The sequence below is a fragment of the Arctopsyche grandis genome, chromosome 5, assembly GCF_051622035.1.
Source record: "Arctopsyche grandis isolate Sample6627 chromosome 5, ASM5162203v2, whole genome shotgun sequence".
Lineage (NCBI taxonomy): Eukaryota > Metazoa > Arthropoda > Insecta > Trichoptera > Hydropsychidae > Arctopsyche > Arctopsyche grandis.
Window position 1 is genome coordinate 5,780,439 of NC_135359.1, and position 21,739 is coordinate 5,802,177.

At 34.3% G+C, this 21,739-nt stretch overlaps 4 protein-coding genes and 1 long non-coding RNA gene across 6 annotated transcripts in view; 2 read left to right on the top strand and 3 right to left on the bottom strand.

Annotated features, from left to right (window-relative positions):
- Nucleotides 1–552: 552 nt before the first annotated feature.
- Nucleotides 553–21,739, bottom strand: part of LOC143912468 (uncharacterized) — a 258,387-nt gene continuing 237,200 nt past the window's right edge. The window contains exon 2 of the long non-coding RNA XR_013260640.1: nucleotides 553–769. This is a non-coding gene — a long non-coding RNA (uncharacterized LOC143912468). The remainder of the gene's footprint in view (nucleotides 770–21,739) is intronic.
- Nucleotides 7,100–12,229, top strand: ric8a (ric8 guanine nucleotide exchange factor A). 2 transcript variants are annotated; one of them, XR_013260607.1, is made up of 9 exons: nucleotides 7,115–7,333; nucleotides 7,418–7,557; nucleotides 7,829–8,294; nucleotides 8,366–8,568; nucleotides 8,643–8,787; nucleotides 10,151–10,397; nucleotides 10,469–10,695; nucleotides 10,809–11,119; nucleotides 11,961–12,229. XR_013260607.1 is itself a non-coding variant. In XM_077431372.1 (8 exons), exons 1-8 carry the CDS (start codon nucleotides 7,256–7,258, stop codon nucleotides 10,974–10,976), a joined length of 1,674 nt encoding a protein of 557 aa, XP_077287498.1. In that variant the 5' UTR covers nucleotides 7,100–7,255; the 3' UTR covers nucleotides 10,977–12,229. The 2 variants fall into 2 exon arrangements, 1 of the variants encoding a protein (XP_077287498.1); XM_077431372.1 differs by having other exon boundaries at nucleotides 7,100–7,333; nucleotides 10,809–12,229.
- ND-39 (NADH:ubiquinone oxidoreductase subunit 39) lies at nucleotides 11,966–15,685 on the bottom strand. The gene is made up of 7 exons (XM_077431374.1): nucleotides 15,459–15,685; nucleotides 14,883–15,082; nucleotides 14,590–14,813; nucleotides 13,179–13,382; nucleotides 12,922–13,083; nucleotides 12,664–12,850; nucleotides 11,966–12,598 (listed from the first exon to the last, which is right to left on the bottom strand). Exons 1-7 carry the CDS (start codon nucleotides 15,520–15,522, stop codon nucleotides 12,410–12,412), a joined length of 1,230 nt encoding a protein of 409 aa, XP_077287500.1. The 5' UTR covers nucleotides 15,523–15,685; the 3' UTR covers nucleotides 11,966–12,409.
- LOC143911763 (small ribosomal subunit protein eS10-like) lies at nucleotides 17,178–18,192 on the top strand. Its single transcript, XM_077430784.1, has 4 exons — nucleotides 17,178–17,260; nucleotides 17,484–17,684; nucleotides 17,771–18,011; nucleotides 18,085–18,192. The coding sequence occupies exons 2-4, from the start codon at nucleotides 17,485–17,487 to the stop codon at nucleotides 18,118–18,120; spliced, it is 477 nt and encodes a 158-aa protein (XP_077286910.1). The 5' UTR covers nucleotides 17,178–17,260; nucleotide 17,484; the 3' UTR covers nucleotides 18,121–18,192.
- trsn (translin) lies at nucleotides 19,234–21,655 on the bottom strand. The gene is made up of 7 exons (XM_077430837.1): nucleotides 21,532–21,655; nucleotides 21,303–21,390; nucleotides 21,137–21,233; nucleotides 20,954–21,069; nucleotides 20,794–20,876; nucleotides 20,636–20,727; nucleotides 19,234–20,564 (listed from the first exon to the last, which is right to left on the bottom strand). Exons 1-7 carry the CDS (start codon nucleotides 21,598–21,600, stop codon nucleotides 20,435–20,437), a joined length of 675 nt encoding a protein of 224 aa, XP_077286963.1. The 5' UTR covers nucleotides 21,601–21,655; the 3' UTR covers nucleotides 19,234–20,434.

The window sequence follows — 21,739 nt, forward strand, 5'->3', positions numbered from 1 at the left end:
GTTGAATTACGAGACACTGAAAAACTCGCAAATTAACGAGACATCTATGAATTGTACATAAAATTGTACATCAATCATACTTCAAATAATGGTGACATAGTAGTGTTACGTACGCCGCGGATTAAGCGAATAGAATCCCAGAGACTATGTGACCGTTCAAGGGTTATCTGTTATCGGATTAACTAAGTGCTTGCACTTAGACCAACGGATATCTGTTAACGGATTAACTAAGTGCTTGCACTTACTTCCAGGATTATATCTGGACTCTAAGTGCATTTAGGCTAAACAATGACCGTTATTAGTCCTTTCTCAGAATCGGTACGGGGAGACCCAATGTCGTGGAAATACATATCCGAATACGTGACTATACAACAGGTAAACAGATTAGGCGTCCTGAGAGATCTACCCTTTATAAGGCGGTACGTGGGCGATATCATGTCATTCTGGACTGAGCACTGCCAGTGCGTGTATCTCCTTAATCATCAATAAATGCTGTGAAACGAATGTTGGCCTTTTACTTGGATCCTCCACCCACCCCTACGCAACAGTAGGTAGGAAGGATTTTTAGCCAATTTTTTTCCGGGAACCGTTTCAACAATGAAATTAGATAAAATTGGCAAACTCTGATAGGAAACGATCAACCTGGAGTCACAAATCCAGGTCTGACCAACAGCATACTCTGAAAAATTCATTTTCATTCGAGGCCCAGACCCAGGGATCGAACCCGGCGCCTCTCGACGCTAAGCAGAAGCTTAACAACCGAGCTATGCTTAACATATGAATATTTGTATGCTTTGAAGTGGCTAATTTGACTAAACACTTTTGAACACACACTAAATAGTGCTTATTACCGTAATAGCAATGTCTGAATGTACGAATTCAAAAAATTAAGCACTAATTGACTAATTTCGTTCGGGGGTTTAAATTAAAGTTGACAATTGACATGGGGCGGCCATTTTAATTTCAACGGTGTTGGGTTAAAACCGTTGTCAATTTTAATTTGGCCATAATCTCACATTGAAATACATTTCTTTAAAGTTCACTTTTTAAAGAGGGTATGATGAATAAATCGCATCCCATTTTAGATAACGACACTTTTTTTATATATTTTATTTATTATAGATTTGCTCCAATGCGACGGGTTTACGTTAACGAAATACAGAATACATAAACAATCAGAAATCAGAAATACAGTAATACATACATATACAAGAATATATAGCATATAATAATTAATCAGAAATAATAATCATAGAGACATCTATGGATTATTTTTAGATTTTTTTTTTGTATACAATTTTTATACATATAATAAATACGGAATTATAGAGATGTCTATAGAGATATCTATAGATTTCAGATTACTGTGTATAATTATTACAAATTATACACAGGCAGATTTTGTGACAACAGGATTAGATATAATACCAATTTTCAGGAACCGTTTCAGCAATGATCAGATAAAATCGGCAAACTCTGATAGAGAAACGATCGATTTGGAGTCACAAAACCCCCAAATCTAACCAGCAGTGGCGAGGACTCGAACCTTTGACCTCAGTGGTGCTAAATATATATGCTACCACTAAGCTATGTATGTACATACATATATCGCTTCTAATCAATGTCGCAACGTTTGAGCCGGAGCTGTATTCGTGTATGAATGTATTAAAATAATGAATATATTTTCTTTTAAAAAGTGTACCGATATAATATCCTTTGCCATATAGGAATTAATTATACGTCTTTTATTTTCCAGTCCGTCGAATTTTGAAAACGACTGCTCAAGTTATATTTCTAATGGGTTGCGAATAAGGGAAGATTTCGAGGAAACTACCCATAGCCAGTCAGCCGGAGCGATGAAGAGGATCCCTTTCGACCCTGCCGTTCAGATTTGATAACTTTCTTCGTTATAAACTAAACTTTTCCCTTTTCGCGTGAAGTTATATGTACATTTTACGCAGTTGAAAACACCTACGATTTCCCTTTTGGTTGCGCAACTACAGTGATGTTCGTCCGTTTTTATCATTCTATTGAAAACGGCTCTTTTGCTCGCAAACCCACCTACTATTCTGTTTTTCAATTTAGCTAATGCGTCAATGGGTATGTAATACCTTAATATTATTTTATTACTGAAATTAAACAATTTGTTTTACTTTAAAATATTACTTTTTAGTTTCACAGTTACACAGATACAACTAGACATACTACATGCTCATATATTGCTACTTAACGCGAATCTGACACATGTTCTATTGAGATTCTTTTATTGTTATATTTGTTTTGTTTCTTCTTCACTAGTTTTCCCGGGTGACTTAGAAAGGTCGCGTGCCCTTTTTCCGGCTTGGGTCCCTCCTCATAATCAAGTGTATAATAATTGACAGTTCTGTCGCGCAGATTAATGGCGGATTTCTGCTGATAAATGACTTTGCTTGCGTGACGATATATGCTAGTCTTGCAAAATCAATACCTTTCATGACAAAGCTCCTCATATTTCTCTTTTTCGGCTCACTTTTTTTTCTACTCTTCGCTGTTAAATCTTTCGTTTTCAGTTCCGTATTTTCAGCAATAAAAATAAACCGTACCATTGATTTTCTATGACCATTTTCGTGCTATAAAACTGATGGCATTCGCGACATTTACGAAGTTCACTTTTATCGACTGTTAATGGATTCAGTTCTTCTACTCTTTTTCTCTTATTGTTCTATTTGTTTCGTCTTTTGAATGCGAAGCTTATTCCAATACAATTTATAAAAGTGATACTGAACATGTCGGAACTATCAAACTATATTATGTCATATAAACATATACCTACAGTAATAAAAATAATATTTGACTATTAAAATGCTAAAAAAAATTACTTATTTTCATAACAGCGTCATTACGCAACCGCTACATCAAGTTTATTGATCAAAAAGTCAAATTACAATTTTTAACATTGATTTAACATAATTAACTAAGTTTCGACTTAATCAACTGATTTTGTCCAATAAAAGTGCCAATACAGACGATGCATATTTAAAGGAAAGTGAAGTGACCCGAGTAGAGAATGGAACCTGCAAAATGGATCACAAAAGCATCCCCGTCCACCCTTCCCTACGACCGCCGCCCCCTTATTGGAAAACTTTGTTGCTAAACTTTGACGAGGCAAGCTTTGACCCCTTGCAACTGGCCCTTTGATTACGAATTTGCGTCGGATCGAAATTGCATTTTAAACTTTTCCAACTTGTTACTTCCGAGCCACATTTGCCACTATGAGTATGTCGTTCAGTTCGTCGGTAAACAAAATTGAAGACAAGGAGTTTCTCTTGTCGACAAGGAAGGAGTTTCACAGATTACGTACTCTCCTACTTGAACCAAGGACTATCCATGAATGGCTACATACGTACACGTACATATACTACATAGAATATTCAAAAAACAGAAAAAAAAAGAAATGAAAAAATTGCTAAATTTAGTAAACCAAATCTAATTAAGAGGGCTGGACACCAGCGCCTTTTCCATACAAACGTATTAGACTTCTCCCTTCCTCAATTATGGCACTAGAGAAATTGTTTTTTAATAAGTTATGGATATCCACTATTGAGTTGCATCTATCATTTTATTTTTTTGATTAGTTATTTTTTATAGGAGCTAGGAGCCGCCAAACATCAATAAAATCGCCTCTTTTTACACCCACGAAAAGAGTCCAGCGTGCTTATTTAACGGTCGATTTTATAAAAAAAAAAAATACGCACATAGTTGCACAGAAAATATCTTTCTCATATCGTTCATGAATTTTTTTTATATTGGTCCAGTTTCGGAGGAGAAAATAGGAGAATACGAAACCTCGATTTTGTCAATTTAAAATACGTTTTATCTGGTCGAAGCGCAACTGTCGCATTCACTCAATATATACATATATTGATATATATTGTCGCATTCACTCAATATATACATTCACTCAATATATACATTTACTAAATATATGTATACATTCACTCAATATATACATTCACTCAATATATACATTCACTCAATATATACATTCACTCAATATATACATTCACTTAATATATACATTCACTCAATATATATATCGAAGAAAGGAACGGCAACAAAATTAAGTTTTCGGGTGTACAGCCCTCTTAATGTCGCATTTATATAACACATGCATAAACCTTGTTGGCCAAATTAATTTCCGACTTGGTCGTAACACATCGATAAACGCGCCGCGCACTTCAAGATTTTTACTTTATTTAATCTATCAGTGAAGTGAAAATGTATACTATATGAGAAAGTGTTAAATCAGTACTAATATCCTGTGGATTTTAGAGTATTGTACCTATTTCGATTAAATTTCAATTTACAATATGCAAACTTAAAATACAAAAACTTAAAAATCCACAATACAAATAAAGCCTCGTGGGATCACATTTTATGACAATGGAGTTAAATAATTAAACAACTGAAACGATACCAGACTCAACCTACATAGTATTCTTGACTAATGCAACAAAATATACATAATATTCGATTTCACCGTAGAAACTTGCAAGACTGTAGCACACACGTGTAATTATTACATTAAAACGGGCTTATATGAGGCGAGAGTTTTGTTATTAGCTCGTTGTACCTAATTAGTTATGATCTTCGTGCTATTAGGCTCTAGCCAAAGATGTTATTTGTATATTACTCCCTCGTTGCTCAGATCCTGACTCAATTAGTTGTAAACGCGTGATTTAATTAATTTAACGACAGAGTTGTAGTCGACCCAGCGCGTAAACTTACATCACACAAAATGATGATGCCGATGTTAAAAATATATCAAAATTTGTAAATATAATATTAAAATTTCATGATAATATTTTTAATTTCATTTAAATTGTATGTGAAAGAGAAAGTAACCATTTTTGTACGCAAATAGGTGACAAATTATAAATAGGACCTAAGTCACATAATTGTGATCAGTAATTAACTGACGATCAGTAGTTAAACTACGATATACATACATATATAATACGATATATTAGATGATACGATCAGTATTTAACTGACGGATAATTCCGTCAGTTAACTACTGATCGTCTGGTAAGATGACGACCCATTACAGCAAAGGTAAATAAATTATCATTAAATTAATGTTATACAAATTCTAAATACAGATGTTAAATATTGGCATTTTGACTTTACCTTCAATTATTGATTTGAAACAATGAACAAAATGATCCCGATAATAATTAAAATAACTCGTATTTCAGAAACATAAAATAAAATAAATTAGATCTCTCTTGTTTGCGTGAACCATTTGCGTTTCAATTCATTTGACTTTGTCATTCAATAAAGCTTCTCAACACACATCATAAGATACATATTCAGGATTTGACAATTTTGGGCAAATATGTACAATAGTAGCTGATCAATATGGCTCGGTGATTATTCCGCAAAAAGCGATCTCGCGCACGCCACTAAAATCACGATCACGGAACATCTGGCACCTAAAAACTCCATCAATCGAAAACTACACACGCGAAATATTGTACTAACGAGAACTCGAGTGCCAGATATTCCGTATTGGCGATTTTTGTGGCAACGATTGTCGTGCGCGATATCAATTTGCGCAATAATCCGTTTACCAATCAATATATAATTATTGGTTAATTCAAATAAAACAATATAATTAATTAAAATATATAACATTAAGCACTATCAATCAGTAGTGAACATGATTATTATTTGGAACATAAGGGGTTCTCAATAATATCACAGAATTCTTGTTCTTTAAATCTTAAATCTAGGTGGCCAAAAACTATTGCACATCCTTTTCCTTTTTCTTGTTGTTTACTTACCTATTTTATTTTTAAGCTTAAAATTTATTTCTCCTTTTCATAATATTTTACGTCCAATTAACCAATTTGATAACAGAATTACGGTTCGGTGACTATTCTGCAAAAAGCGATCTCGCGCACGCCACTAAAATCACGATCACGGAACATCTGGCACCCAAAAACTCCATCGATCGAAAACTACCCACGTGAAATATTGTACTAACGAGGAACTCGAATGCCAGATATTCCGTATTGGCGATTTTTGTGACAACGATTGTCGTGCGCGCGATATCAATTTGCGCAATAATCCGTTTACCGATCAATATATAATTATTGGTCACTTGAAATAAAACAATATAATTAATTAAAATATAAAACATTAAAACTATCAATCAGCAGTGAACATGATTATTATTTCGAACATAAAGGGTTCTCAATATTATCACAGAATGCTTGTTCTTTAAATATTAAATCTAGGTGGCCAAAAACTATTGCACATCCTTTTCCTTTTTCTTGATGTTTTATTTTTAAGCTTAAAATTTATTTCTCCTTTTCATAATATTTTACGTCCAATTAAGTCAACCAATTTGATAACAGAATTACGGTTCGGTGATTATTCTGCAAAAAGCGATCCCACACAAGTCACTAATATCTCAGTCACGGAACATCTGGCACCCAAAAACTCCATCAATCGAAAACTACGCACGTGAAATATTGTACTAACGAGGAACTCCTGTGCCAGATATTCCGTATTCACGATTTTTGTGGGAACAATTGTCGTGCGCGCGATATCAATTTGCGCAATAATCCGTTTACCGATCAATATATAATTATTAGTCACTTGAAATAAAACAATATAATTAATTAAAATATAAAACATTAAAACTATCAATCAGCAGTGAACATGATTATTATTTGGAACTTAAGGGGTTCTCAATAATATCACAGAATTCTTAAATCTAGGTGGCCAAAAACTATTGCACATCCTTTTCCTTTTTCTTGGTGTTTTATTTTTAAGCTTAAAATTTATTTCTCCTTTTCATAATATTTTACGTCCAATTAAGTCAACCAATTTGATAACAGAATTACGGTTCGGTGATTATTCTGCAAAATGCGATCCCACGCACGTCATAAACCCAAAAACTCGAAATATTCTACTAATGAGAACTCAAGTGGCAGATGTTCCGTGATCGAGATTTTAGTGACATCCGCAAGATCGCTGTTTGCGAAATAATCCGTTTACCTACAATTACAAAGATGTGTGCACGGAAAATGTTTTTTAATTTATTTACGTTGGTCGTCTATGTGTCGAATTAGCAACTGGCAACACTGATCGTACAAATGTCATGAGTGTTTATGGTCAACTCGGTCCTGTCAATAAATAGTGTTAATAATCGTGCACAGCTTATTAATTCGAAATTAAACGACAATAATACTTTATATCATCAAAAATGGATGACAAAATCAACGTATTATTAAGCGGTGACATTTCAGCAGCAACGCCCATACTTGAGAAATTGATCCAATTAGTAATCAAATGCATTGGAAACACGTATATTATAGATAAGTGTATATTTCATTTATGTATAATGTATAAATTTAATCTATTACAGAATAATGGATCGTTTAAATTCCCCGAATTGGATGTTGACAACCTCAGGCCTCAATTGTGGTGCGCTCTATTTGATTACCTTAAAAATCCAAAAATGACAAATGTTCATCAATTATGCCTATCTAATATCAGGATCTTAAGGTATTATTCAATCTTTTAGCATACCTATGCTTTAAAAATCAATGCTATTCCATAAAATTGTACACGAGAATCATCCACTTTTGTATTCAATTGGTTAAGTAGTGGCCTTAGAAGCTTTGTAAAGTATTGTTTTATTCATACATGAAAGCTTCATTCGTTTTCTTGACACTTCATTTGACAATGGTTCATACAAAGCCATTCAAACTAGTACAAAAGTTGATGATTACCTGATTATATGTATTCCTCATACTAAAGTCTTCTTTAATTTCAGTCGAGAAAAAACGCAATTAGACGATATCGTTTGCGAAAGTTGGATCAACATTTTGTTAGAAATGAGCGGATTGTATCAACTAACGGTCGTAGAAGATGACGAATCCCACGCCGATCAAACGCCTAGTGACAATATTATAATAGAATCGCTCAAGTGTCTTTGCAATCTTGTATTCAACAGCAAAGCCGTTCAAGATTTATGCCAAAAGAATTGCATGAACGAAGGAATCATCTGTCGGCTGCGAACGTACAGAGAGAGAAACATTCCCCACGAAATCAAATACTTCGATATGAAGCTGCTTTTCGCCATAACCGCTCTTTGTCCCGCAGTCAGAGAAAAGGTCAAAAATGAATATCACGGATTCGCCTACTTGATCGAAAGCCTAGATGAATTACTAAAAGATCTACTACCGTTAACGCCGGCTTTTCAAAACACACAATCCAGAGATCATCCGTATTTCATCAACGTAATCACGCTTATACTTTATAAACACTATAAATCTATACTTAAATTTAATCAAAATTAAACACTCAACAGGACACCGAGTTAGATCTATCGTGTGAAATTCTCAAGACTCTCTTCAATCTTATACTTCAAAATAAAAACTCCAATTTTGATGAAGATGACGAGACGTACATTTTGCGGCTTATGATAATATGTCATTCCTTACTCTTGTGCAAGACTTCATCGAATGATAAGAAAAATGAACTTCACAGTAACATTGTTAATTTCTTCACCGGGTATTTTCCTATGTTATATTATTACATATGTACTTATATTGTGCATTTAAAATGTCTTTTAATATAATTTACAGTGTGCCCAATTCTTGCTACGACGAGCTGGCTCCGTTGGTCGCCAATTTCAAAACCTACAGTAAAGATTATGAGTTTGAAGGAAGAAACATGAAAGCCGTTCACACTTTAATCGAATTTCTTCAACACAAACTGTCGACTATTCAGGTTTATATATTTTCAACTTATATCAAAATTCACTCCAATATAAAAAAAAGGAATATTTTCTTCAATATATAAGAATCTTACAATTATTGGCCATCGAATCAGTTAATAGTTTCCATGCTGAAAATTGCTTAGTATTACAAATACATATCCACGACTTGAAGGTAATAAAATGCAGTGCTATTTAATGCACGACTGTTTAGTATGACGGCCGAGAAAGAAGTAAAGTGATAGCCACCAACATGATTGAATCGGTCCTAAACCCTTGAATGCTGACCAACGCCGATCGGCGTTTTGACAACAAGTCCATAGGCTTCAAAAACGCCGATAGGCGTTGTATTTTGAGCATGTACAAAGTAAGCAAGAATACTACCCGCTAAGCCTTTCCAGATAGCATTGAACATGGGTTGTGTAATCCGTGTCATTCATATGTCAACGTTTATAAAGACTGGTTTACACCAGAATTTCTGAATTTATAACCATAGCAGAATTTTCCGATGGAAACCCTAGCTGCTGAGTATTTTAAATGTGGCTTGGCATTTAGATTGTGAGCATTACATTTTAAAAATGAACCAAAGGGAAGTAGTTTTGTAAAAATACATTCATTGAGACTTATTTTGCTTACTTTGTAGTGACCTAGGATTTGTTTTGATTACCTACAATTTTTATACCTGCTTTCTATTGGATTTCAAAATAATTCTGGTTGGAAATGTGGGCGAAATTTTCAGCGTGGCGGGCTTTCAACAGAAAATACGTCAGCACTCAAAAGGTTAACTCACAGGATGACGACCCAAACTGGACCATGTTCCAAACACATTTTATTTTATTTCATAGAACATAAAACACTCACCTTTATAGATCGCTCCAAAGCGACAAGTACAATCAATATACATAAGCATTTTATACAATTCGAATTCATACAAACATCCACAGTGACATCTATGGAGAAATTTTTGCAGCATTTCATAATCAAATTGGCGAACCTCAAGATGCTGAACAACTTGAGATTTGCCAAATAGATAGGAAAGGATATGCCAATTTTTACAGAAACCGTTTCAAAGAAAAATTGGCAAACTCTGATAAGAAACGATCGACCTGGAGTCACAAACCAAGATTTGGCCAGCAGTGGGACTCTAGTAGGACTCGAACCCATAACCACTTTGCTCGAGAAAGCATAATATGCTAACCACTAGTCCTCACCGCTCGTTCTACGTAAATAGCATTTCAAAATTGAATACCAATTGACAAAAAAACATTAAATTCCGTATTGTTGATCGTTTTGGTTGTAATTAGTGAATCGGATTTTATATTCAAAACTACATATGTATAATAAAAATAGCTCCAAGTTGAATTAAATGTTATACAGAACGTGGCTACGTGGCAATATGAAAATCTATCGCCCATTTTGAGCGTCATGCACAAAGCAGCCAGCGGTTCTCGATATTTGCGCAAGTATTTGCGCTCCGTAATATTACCACCACTCACAGACGTTCACACCCGCCCTGAAGAAGGCGACAGCATCAGAAGTCAGCTCTGTCGTTTGCTTACAACTCCCGTCACCCACGTGCGAGACCTGACTGCCGAGTTCTTACTCATCCTATGCAAAGAAAACGGTCCGTATAACTTGAACAACTTACTAACCATTTATCGTGTATGTATAAAGGAAAATATGATTTCGCTTCAGTTGGAAGAATGATCAAGTATACCGGTTATGGAAATGCCGCCGGTCATTTTGCCAATAGAGGACTGCTGGGCCCCAATAGACAGAGCGGAGGAGAGTCCCAGTATTCATCCGACAGTGAAGATAGCGATACAGAAGAATATCTCGCTATGAGACATACCGTCAATCCCGTCACGGGTTGTTACGAACCGCCTCGGATCGATCCAATGGCTGGTTGTACGGAAGAGCAGGTATAATCTAAAAATCATCTTGCAATGCACATACATAATAGACCCAATCATGCCAAATTTGGACATGATATTGGAGACGCAACCGTTTTCAATTTGATTTGTGTGTATTGCAGAAAGAGTACGAGGCGATGAAGCTCGTTAATTTGATGGATCAGCTAAGTAGGGCCGGAGTGATTCAACCGTGTCGGGTAGGTCCTGATGGGCGTCCGGAACCCGTCGAACACGTACTGCAATTACAGGAAGATCTCCCGAATCAACAGGTCCAGAACCAAAAGTCGTAAAATATCAAAATGATTGATTTAATCACTCATTACAAAACCATATGAACATATTCCATTGTGTTATCGCTTTAAATATTAACAAATATAAATGTTTTTGTCATAAAAAATATATACGCAGCATGTTATGTTTCTGTAGTATTAACGTCTGCAAATACTAGTCTTTATACATTTATTATATTATAATAAAAATTGTATTATACCGTCAAACGCTCGTTTAACGAACGTATTTGTATTTATTGGAATGCTTCTTTTTACGAACAAATAACACTGAGCATCAGAAAAACTGACCGGAGCAGAGACTAATCAATCTTTACTAAGTTTGACCCACTGAATTCGAATTTGACAGTGATTTTTGTTGGTTTCCTCTCGTTTATGAGATGAGCTTTTAAAAAACTAAGAATAGCCTTATAAAAAATGCACAACTTTTACAGATTTTTGCCTTTTGCAACCTTTAAACTCAAAATAAAGTATTGCTGTGCCAAAATTGAATATTGGAATCAATAGTCAGATGTTCTTTCTCTTAATTGTGATTTTTTATTGCTTTAAATACTTAAGAATACGAATTTTAAGTCTAAAATAATTTTTTTTCAAGCTATCGTGCATTTATTTCACAAGGTTTACAATAATTGATTTTCAATCTCAATATATTTTATCTGAACGTACTAATTCAAGCGGTAAATATTTTTTTGTTTTTTTCAAATGCTCATATATCAAACGGTTCGGTGATTATTCTTACACACGTCAATAAAATCTCGATCACGGAACATCTCGCACCTGAAAATTCCATCCATCGAGAGGTACTTACGCGAACTATCATACTAACAAGATCTCGAGTACCAGATATTCCGCATTCACGACTTTCGTGGCAATGATTGTCATCACAATGTGCGAAATAATCCGTTTACCCTCATAAACGAGAGGAACACAACAAAAATCATTGTCATATTCGAATTCGGTAGGTTCAACTTAATAAAGATTGATAAGTCTCTGCTCCGGTAAGTAAAAAATGTTATTTTTTGTTACATAGTATAATTTACAAACCACTGTTTATTATACTTTCTTGCTCTACATACATATATAGCGAACTTTATAACAGCGTTTCTCAAAATATAAAAGTATATAATTCTACAATTACATATATCCAAGGAATTGTTGCCAGCGATTCTCCAGATATAATAAGCTAATCTGAATATTTTTTTTTACTTGTCAATTTCAGTACACTTCAATAAATATAATATACATCATTTACTACTACTCCCATTCTTTTATTATTTACAAAATAACAAAGTCATCCAGTATGTTTTCAACATATTTTTACTCCATATATTAGAATTTATACATTTAAGAGTTTAAAAAATTAGTGCTTGTCCGACTACGTTTGAATAATGATAAATTCAATTTAGATTCATACAATAAATAACACTGTCTGTTTTTTAATTAATCGGAATAGTTGGAGGAGGCACCGGCTTAGTGAATTCGTGATCCCCCAAAATATCATTGTAATAAGCAAAGGCTCTGTGGGGTTTCAACAGCCAAGGGACAATGTCTTCCATTTGCGTTAAGGTAACTCCAAGATCGTCCAAAGTCGGCACTCCAGGCGTTACATCATCACTAGTCGCTTCCTATAATTCAACAAAAGTTAATAACATTTCCTCTCAATAATGTACACATGTAATTTTTCAATTACCCTTTCAATTCCTTCCCAATGCAAATAACCAATAGGATACGCTGGAGATAGTACATCATTTAAAGACACCCTAATTTGGAAAAATGGATCGTAGCGCATGTCGTATCGCACATAGCCCCATTCAGAATCCCTACGCATGGTCACGAAGAACCAATCTACGAGATCGTCCAGCTTGTACCGTTTCGGTCTGAAAATATTCAATCATATCGAATTATTTTCACATACGAGCATATTACATCGCTGTTCAACACGACTTACCCAACGGCCAGGTAGGTTTTGCCGATGGTATCGGATTCTTTAGCAGCATTTACTAGACCCTGCGCAACATCAGATACGTACACGGGCTGTTTTTGAGTATCCTCACCGTTATGCCACAGTGGCATGAAGTGGAACTGTCTACGCACAGGACTTGCGAACGCTCTAATAAAGAAATCAAATTAAATTATATACATATATATATATATATATATATTCATAAATATGCACTCATTAAAATAGTAAAATAATATAAATACTCTATGAATCGATCGGCAGTGCCATAAATATCTGACGCTTTAAGAATAGTCACATCGGGAAATTCATTTCGTATCGCTTGCTCCCCCCGCCATTTTGAGATTTTAAAACCACTAGGTTTTTTCATTGCAAGTGGTTCGGGATCCTCGGCAGAATTGAGATAAGAAAGGTGAATCAATCTCTCGACGCCAGCTTTTTTGCACGCTCTAAAAAAATACGATTTTCAGTACAAAAAATTCCTAAAATGTGACCAACCCATGACTTTATCTATATATTTGAGGAATATAAAAGGGTCACAAAACAAAATTCGATAATTAAACATACATACACATTCACACATACAAGTTATGAGAGCATTTTCGAAGCAAATTAAGCGCAAATGTAGGGAAACTTAGACAAGACAAAAGTTCTATTTCCGATTGTCGGATTTTGTTCGAATATTTTTTATTACTTAAAATCACTATAATCATTATACACATTAAATATCAAGAAAATAAAAATAATTTAAAAGGTCAAAAAAAAATAATGAAATATTGTTTTAAAAAAATTGACTACTTCCGGTTTACGAATTCTGTCCAAAACCTTATCAGCTCTAAGTTAGTACATAAAGAATACAAATATCAATTTTCAGCTTGATACGTTCAGGGGTGTGGAAAAAATCGTGTGGTTACAACATTTTTGACTTTTCTAAGTGGAAAAAAATCCCACTTCCGGTTTATTAAATTTAGTGATTTTTTTTTTATTTTCATCACATTGATACAAGAATCATACTTGAATTTTTTCGTGAAGACCAGACATGTTTAAGGGGTCGAAAAAAATAGTGGAAGAAAAATCGAACAAGAATAAACTGCCACTTCCAATTGACGTATGCTTACCAAATTTTATACATAACTTGGTATTAAGCTTAAACTTCTAGATATGAAATTTCAGTTCAATAAATCAAAAGGTTACTGAGAAAAACAAAAAAAAACCTTGATTCTCTAGAGTAAAAGTACTACTTCCTCTTCAGGTAAAAATATTAGGTATTAAAATCTATATTTTCTATTACATGTAAAAAAAATTCAGTCTGATTCGGTTAGCAGTTTGGGAGATAATTGAATTCAAAAACTTAAAAAAAAGAGAACATCTATAAGGGGATGTACCATTTCCGGTCAACTTAAAATTTTTTATCGTATCAATAAGAATTTCAGTAACCGATACTAAGTTTCAGTTCGATAGGATTAATGGTGTTCAAAAACCGTAAGTTTTTGTGAAACGGAGGTTTGTAAAAATCCCTAAAATACAAACAGACACATTATCAGTGATCGATTTTGAGTTCGAATTTTCGCATGATCACAAAAACTTCATCCATTGTTACTACACACATAGATAAAGTAAAAATATTTATAATCCAAAAAAATACATATTTTATACCTTGCAATTGTAACAGCGCTCTTGACGTGAACATCGTCGTAGCTAAAATTTTTGGTCTCATAATCGCGACCAATAAGGTTGAATACGACGTTTGAGTATTTGACTGCCCTTTCGACACTCTCCTGATCTCTGATGTCGAACTGCTGGAAGAGTACCTGACCCAAATCTCCGACGCCCTTCAGACGCATGCAGTCATAATGGTCACATCTGTATGGCAAGATTAGCTGCAATTTCACATTGAAATATTTAGATATGAACTACAATCAGTTATATCGCGTAATAGGGAACATTACTTGTGTTCCGATTTTTCCCAGCCTGTTGCATAAGGTTCGGCCGACCAAACCGGTACATCCGAACACAGTAGCCACAACGCCGTTGAAACTGGACCGACCACCCGTACCCCTCTTCCAAGCAGATACATTTATTTTCTTTACATCTGTACTATAACTGGAGTTTTGCACGTAGACGACACTACAACTTCCGACTTGATTCTCTAAAATATCACGATTTATTACTTCACATAAAAAGTTCCAGAATTACTTTAAAATACGATTATATAGAATGAATACACTGTTGTTTATTTTAAATACTCTCATTAAAAACAATATTTATATATTCATCTAGGTAGACTTTTAAGAATTTGTTAAGTTACCATAACCTTATATTTAATCATCACACATTTAAAGTATCGAAAATAAGTAACGTATTTGAAGACGTCGAGGTTCAAAAAAAAACAGTTGAGGGTTCCATATATATCAGGATGAACGTTTTGCTACATTATGTAACTGGTAGTGGAAGGATGGAAGTACGTAGTGGAGGGTGTGGAATTGAATAGGAGTGTGATTGAAATGAAGAGATGAAGACGAGACCTATGGCACGGCGCAAAGGCGCCCGCAGCACCGACACCGAGGTGAACATGCCAGCACCAGACATCCTTCACTGACGCACTGACAGCTGATACAGGATGTCAATAGCTGGCCTAAGTGCTCTTAGCGCGCTAATTTGCGTCCATGCGCTCTTTCAAAATCAAATATACTGCACAATTTTTCTAAGGTTCGGTGATTACTGGTCACAAATTACTCATCACAAAGTCACTAAAATCTCTATAACGGAACATCTGGCAGCCGAAAAGTCCATCATACTAACGAAAACTATCATAGTAACGAGAACTTGAGTGCCAAATATTGTGTATTCGCGATTTTCATGGCAAAAATTGTCTTTGTGACCACCCCAATGTGACGAATAGTCCAATTACCTTTTTCTAATTCATATGGTATTTTATATTATAGAATATAAAGAAGGAAATCTATAACAAAACACACAATAATAAATTTTCAAAGTAGATACCAAGGTAAAAATTTGGTAATACCCAATCCATTGATGATCTGAATTCGAAAAATGAATGTTTTCGACGGTAATTGTTCGTCTTTATTATTTGTCACATTGCTGTGGTCACAAGGTTCGGTTATTACTAGTCAAATGTGAACCGGTCGCTCTAGATCGGTCACATGTGATCACCCGTCACACTAAAACTGGTCACGAGAAAACTGGTCACATCCTAAAATCGGTCAACCAGTTTTCTCGTGACCAATTTTAGGGTGTGACCAGTTTTAGTGTGACGGGTGATCACGTGTGACCGATCTAGAGCGACCGGTTGTCCTGTGACTGGTTCACATATGACTAGTAGTCCGTTTACCGGTCACAAAGACAATTTTTGCAATGAAAATCGTGAATACACAATATTTAGCACTCAAGTTCTTGTTAGTATGATGGACTTTTAGGCTGCCAGATGTTCCGTTATAGAGATTTTAGTGACTGTGACGAGTAATCACCGAACCGTTTTCGACAATCGTTACAATCGTATGATAGTTTGCGTTGTAAATCTCGGCGTTTGGAATTTTCAGGTGCCAGATGTTCCGTGATTGAAATTTTAGTGACGTGTACAAGATCACCTTGTGCTGAATAATAACGGAACCGTTTACGACAATGCTAATTCAATTAAATTCTATACACAATGTCTATTGTATTTTCCTTCAGTTTTTTAAATCTAAATAACTAATTTATTTTATTTTTTTGAAGAGATATTTGTGAAATGCTATTATGTACTTGAATATTCAATCCGGATTGAAGTATAACTTTTTCCAAGGGGGGAGGCGCAAAAGTTGGTCAGCTTGTGGTTATTTTTTCATAATAATTTTTTTTTTTTTTTAAGTTTTTATTCGACATAAACTTTAAAACCAGTTGCGGCTAATTTAAACTTTTAATAACGAATAATCGATTTCATTATGATTTATAATTGCATAAAATGATATGCATATTTCTGACCTGGATAAATCTAAGTGGAGCATATGTCGCCCTAAATCTGATTTTGATATTTATAATCTCTATACTAATATAGATTAGTATGTAAATCAACTTGAAAAAAATACATTTTATCAAAAACACATTTTTTTATATTTTAAATAAATCTAAACGTAAATAAATAGTCTTGAAATAATCTTTAATAATTAATGCAAGTGTAAGAGAACACAAACTTCTAATAATTTCGCTTTACAATAAAAAAAAAATGCTGCCACAACTGCGAATATTCGAGCGCTCTCTCTCCTACGCTAGCAACACCATTCGGCCATTTGTTTCTTTCCGGTACGCGCGCTGCTGATATCGCCGCCAGGTATGTGTCATCTATCCAAATCTTGGCTGGAGTCAGCCATCCACCCGAAATAAAGTCATCCAAACTCCACAATTGTATCCCAGAGACGAAATCGCTTCCCTTGAGGGTCTGAATACCAGGCTGATCACCCATCTGAGCACTCCCTAACCTAACCTCTTCTGTCAGTTGCGAACGGTAATGAATGCGCCCACTTCACTACATACGAACCTCGAATTGATTTCAGGATGTTGATGCCAAAGCAGAGTCGCGTCTCCATCTATGAGTACCTCTTCAAGGAGGGTGTCATGGTCGCCAAGAAGGACTTCCATGCCCCTAAGCACCCTGAGTTGGAGCAAATCCCAAACTTGCATGTAATCAAGGCCATGCAATCACTCAAGTCCAGGGGATACGTTAAGGAACAGTTTGCGTGGAGGCATTTCTACTGGTTAGTTTATTTATCTATATATGAACATTGCTAACACGAGTAACTAATTCTTCTCATACTACATATGTTTTTATTTTTACTTTTAGGTATTTGACCAATGAAGGTATTGAATACTTGAGAACTTATTTGCATTTACCTGCCGAAATTGTACCAGCTACCCTTAAAAAACAAACCCGCCCTGAGTTGACCCGAGCCAGGCCCGCTGGTGGACCCCGTCAAGAAGGTGGCCGAATGGGTGAAGATCCAAGAGCTTACCGTCGCGCTCCCATGGCTCCTTCACAAGACAAAAAGGCAGATGTTGGCCCCGGAACTGCTGATCTTGAATTCGTATGTCGTTTTCACTCTTTAAATATTAATTTAGGTTTTCAACCGACTAATTGTTTCATTCTTACGTTTTCAGAGAGGTGGATATGGAAGAGGCCGACCCACATCATAAACTGTTCATCTTTTTTATATAAATTAAGTGAATAAATGTAATCTTATTTTAAACAAGACACATCAAAAACTCTTCCTGGTTTTTTTTTTCAACGTCATTACTTTTGGATTTAACAACATAAAATGGTTAAAGGTAATAATACCATGAAGATAACCCTTCATTGATTATTATATATTCTTGTGTGATTACATTTATATATTGATTGGGTCAGGTGTTGACAAATTTATAAACCACATTGAATGATCTTTCATACCGTTAACCTATTGAGTTAAATTGGGAATACTTTATCGTTTGAGCTTTACTGAAAATATATAATGGATTCAGGGCAAAGTAGAGATCACATAATCCTGCTTTGAAAACAGTTGAAATCAAATTTATATGTGTGAATAATTTTTTTTCTTTTTAAACTTTGAAATCTAAGCAGCTTAAGACTGAAACTTTTCTATTGGAAGATATACTATTACTTCAAATAGAAGATAAAAAAAACTGATTTCGTCAATACCTTGACAAGATTCTAGAATGTAATGCTAAATTATACACATTTTCAAATCTTATTTTTCGTTAAATTCCTTTTTAAATACTTGTAAATGATTCAATCAAACAATAAAACTTAATATCGTGAAAAAAAATCATCTTTAACCCTTTGAATGATAGGCAACGATATATCGTTTATGAAAACGGCGAGGATTGCTAACGATCGTTTTAACGTCATATTTGAATGATTACTTATGAGCCAGTGCATCATTGATATGAAACATTTTATATGTATATATATATATTAATTTATTATTATGTATTTATATCAACGCAAACTTTTTCTTTGTACTATGGTAGCTTTCTAATTCCACCATTTTGTATCTTTAATCATATATAATAGTGACCTTAGAAGTAGAATGCATAGAATGGTCATTGTTAACAAAAGTATTGTCTAAAAGCGAGCCATCGAAGAGAGGAAGAGAGAAGTTTAGCAAACAATGAACAAACTCTGCCGCGCAGAGTTTTTGTAGCAACATTTTTCGAGGCTGAGGCGATTCTATGCATTCTACTTCAATAAAACTTAATATCGTGAAAAAAAATCATCTTTAACCCTTTGAATGATAAGCAACGATATATCGAGGTTTGCTAACGATCGTTTTAATGTCATATTTGAATGATTACTTATGAGCCAGTGCATCATTGATATGAAACATTTTATATGTATATTAATTTATTATTATGTATTTATGTCAACGCAAACTTTTTCTTTGTACTATGGTATCTTTAATAATATAGAATAATGACCATAGAAGTAGAATGCATAGAATGGTCATTGTTAACAAAAGTATTGTCTAAAAGCGAGCCATCGAAGAGAGACGAAATTTAGCAAACAATGAACAAACTCTGCCGTGCAGAATTTTTCTAGCAACAGTTTTGGAGACAGTGATTCTATGATAATGACAAAACAATAGAAAATCGATTTCTATTATAGAGGTCACGAGCTATTAAATGCACATCAAATGTTTACAAATACTTTCATGAAAGAGAAAGAGCTACCAAAGACCCGCTTCTAATACAATGCATAATAAAATATGGCACACTCGGCCGATTAAGTATGTTAATAAATAATACATTTGTTTTTTCTTCAAAAAAATTATAAATGTTAGCATTTCTCGTTAGGATTTTAAACAAACATTGTATCAGCAAAGGGTTAAATCTAATCTACATTGAAGTTTGCATTTTCGGTTCGAAACCCTGTTTCCAATATACTTTTAAAAAAAAGCTTATTTGAATAAATGGTCGCGAATAGGACTCACAAAATACTGCTTTCAAAATTTGAAGTAGATTTCTGATTAGCTGACATGAAATTAACATACTGAAGCGACTTATCCGATCACGAAAATTTTGCACAAAGGAACTAATCGCTGTGAATTATAGGCACGGAAAAAGCTAACAATATCTTTTACTGAGCGTTTTTCAGCCTAAAAAATGTTCCAGATTTGGATTTTTTCTATATTTGCTATTACTTATAAAATCATCGACCAGTATTTAATTGATTCCTATTGATATAAGGACTGTTTTTGAATTTCCATTATGTAATAATTCGATTGACTATTGTCGATATTTACCAACTGCATATTTGTAAGGCGTGTTTGCAATTTTCATGATCAGTTTTATCCGATCACCCATTGAAGATATCAAACATACTCGCAACTGTTAAATATCCAGCTAGCATACATTCCGGGCCAATTTGAAACAAAAACATTATTTAGGAATCCATAATCATAACAAAATCAATTCAAAAGGGTACACATTCTTTATTAAAATACAGATGCATTTAATCGGATTGTGGCTTCGGTATTAAATTTCTCACGCTCAAATCGTAAACAACTTCCTCGATCTTTTTCACGTCGTACTTCAACACATCAAATCGCCTTCTCAACGCATCATTCTTAAGGTTCAGCAATCTGAAACACAAACATAACATTCAAATGCACTTATCATATTGATACTAATCCGAAGAATGCGAATATTATACCTGAAACCAGCACTCAAATCGGAAATGAAATGAGAAATCTGCATTGGCGTACTGTAATCCCCATGCGTTACCGAATTAACAGCATATCGTGCCTGAAAAGATTTGATTATCAGCAAATGATGGGATTAAATTTTACATTTAATGTATAAAATATTCACCAGCTCCGACGACAGTTCCAGAAGACCCATTAAAAAATCTTCAATGTCCAAATGAAAGACTCCATCACTCTCCTTGTCAGCAACTGTTTAATGTAGTTTGAAAACGCATTGTAAATGAAAGATCGTACTTAATTCAAGTTTTTAAGTAAATTTTACTTACTTCCCAAAATGGAAGCTGCCGTTTCCCGTGATATGAGAATTCCCACCTCGAGCCAAACTATTAAGGCAGCGCAATAACACAATCGCTGTGTTGAATATTTCCAAATGTCATGATATCTGCGCATTAATATTTTAAATTAAACAATAATTTCTTAATATGTAAATTCGATATTATGTACAATACCTATAAAAATCACATAATGGGAATGATCCTGCGAGGGTTACAAACTTCTTTCTAACATCTTCGAATTGTACTCGTGCTGAGCTGCATGCTTCTATTTCTAATTAGAAAAGTATGATTAATATATATGGGAGTCTTCTATTGAGGCAATTTTTACACTTCCACCTACTTTTATGATCGCCCTGATGTATGACTTGCAATGTTATCACAATTTGACGAGCTGTACTGTCGAGGTCGCTTACGATAGCTTTTATTCCCTGAAATAAAAATTATATTTTTCATGCGCAATATTTTCACGATATTCAATAATAATAAATTAAGTTGTTTGATGAATTGAATCGTCAAATTAAAAATATAAATTGTATTTTTGAGCCGGGGTGTATATAATAATATATTACGTCGACTACTCCTTGTTCTTTGTCTAAATGTTTTTGAAAATCCAAGAACAGAGACGAAAACTTCGACATGATAAAAAATCCACTGCAAACAGTCAAACACCGGTTTGACACTGTTTTGGCCGTAAAATGTCACTTAACAACCATTCAAATATTTATCTCGCACTCTAAAAAACAACATTTTAAATATTGAAATAGCGATTTTACTCAC